Source organism: Rhagoletis pomonella, unplaced genomic scaffold, assembly GCF_013731165.1.
Source record: "Rhagoletis pomonella isolate Grant_MI unplaced genomic scaffold, Rhpom_1.0 Rhpom_scaffold_00010, whole genome shotgun sequence".
Taxonomy (NCBI): domain Eukaryota; kingdom Metazoa; phylum Arthropoda; class Insecta; order Diptera; family Tephritidae; genus Rhagoletis; species Rhagoletis pomonella.
The window spans coordinates 34414283-34415930 of NW_023458564.1; the positions used below are offsets into that span (position 1 = coordinate 34414283).

Below are 1648 nucleotides of genomic sequence, written 5' to 3' on the forward strand. Positions count from 1 at the left end.
GTGACGTGGTAGGGCGCCGTGAGAAGCGAGCGCGATTTCCGGTCGCAGATATATGTCCACCAGTATTCTTGCTTTTCCTCTGGGAAGTAGGGACAGTGCACTGTATGAGATATGCGTGATTTACCTTCAAGCTTCTCACGCTTGTTTAGCTTGGCCTGAAGCCTTTCCCAAGCCTCATCGTCATCATCATCATCATAAGCTTCGCTCTTGTTGTTTTGTGGTTTATCGCTGTCGGATTCGTCTCCAGTTAAATCCTTTTCCTCCCCATCGCTGGCGTCCGCATCAGAGTCTGAGTCTTCGTTCTGTTCTTGTGTCTCTGCATTTGCAGAGGATGTTGAAACAGGCGTTTTATTATGTTGTGCGGCGTTGGCCGGTGCTTTGCGCTTTTGGTTATTTGCGGATTTTTTACCACCTTTGCCACCTTTTCCTTTACGCTGCTTTCCCCAAGCAGATGGTTTCTTAACGGGTACTGCAGCAGCAGCTGAATTTTCTTCATCGTCTCCACCACCTGTTGCCTCTTCATCATCCCTATATAAGAGAAATTTATCACATTAAAATCAGATAATATAGTAACTTTCTGAGAATTATTGTGGTCACTTAAATAATTGTAATTAAGGGTTGAATGTTAAGTGAAAACCAAATAATAACCTCTAAACAAGTTTTTATTAAATATCGCAACTAAGTTATAAGCAAGTTTTGAGCCAGAAAAAACGATTATTTTATATTCCTTGAGTTAAATTTCCACTAGCTCAAAAAATGCGTGGCTTTTAAACAATGTCATGTGGAACATACTTTTGTTCAATGTCTAACTTTGCCATTGACATTTCTGATAATTTATGGGTCGATTATCGATAGCAACCGAACTTTAGTTGCGTTGCTACTTGTCGAAACGATATTACAAATGGCAACTGACAACTCTCAACTGGCAACTGCAGTTGCCACAAAGTGTGTATTCAGGCAACTACATTTTTGTGGTTGCTGGGAAGGTTTTTGGAGCCTATTTAGGAGCAAAACTTGAAAAGCATGTCAAATTAGTTTAGTTTTTTTATAGTTTAAACGATATTAACATTTGCAATGTATTTTGCTTTTACATAATATCGTGAAAATAACCACAAAACAACAATTTGAAATTACAGTTCTCGTGATGAAAGTGCTTTTGGAGAATCAAAAGTGAACTGACTGCAAATTTTTTTCTCTATCAACTGAAGTACTTCTTTTAAACCTACCGACATACCGAATTCCCTAAATTGAAGTAATTTGCTGTGGAACTTCTTTCTGATAAAAATTGAAGAGGAAGTTGATCGAAGTCGTTTTTCTGTGCATTAACCAAATATACTACAGCTTCTTTTGAATGTCTGGAATATGCTTTGAATATGAACACAAAAAGATAAAATAAAACAGTGCTTGCAGTGCCGGCGGTAGCTCTTAGAGGGTTGGAGCTATCCTTCAAATGTCGCATGATTCGAGGCCGCGTTCTTGCACTTCTCTTCTTAAACCAATAATTGAACTAAACTTAGCATTATTGCTGACTTTTATTTAAAACCGTTTATTTTAATAATTTCATTTTACTAGCACAGCTTGTTTACAACCACTTGCCGGTTGCCGAACTGTCAAACGATAAATGCCATTCGTAATAAATTTTTTTTTT

General features: G+C 37.8%; 1 protein-coding gene across 1 annotated transcript in view; it reads right to left on the reverse strand.

Moving 5' to 3' along the window:
• LOC118746272 (translocation protein SEC63 homolog) overlaps window positions 1-1648 on the reverse strand; it is a 7490-nt gene that overhangs the window by 792 nt on the left and 5050 nt on the right. The window contains exon 5 of the mRNA XM_036480111.1: window positions 1-528. Coding sequence (XP_036336004.1) covers window positions 1-528 — 528 coding nt within the window. The remainder of the gene's footprint in view (window positions 529-1648) is intronic.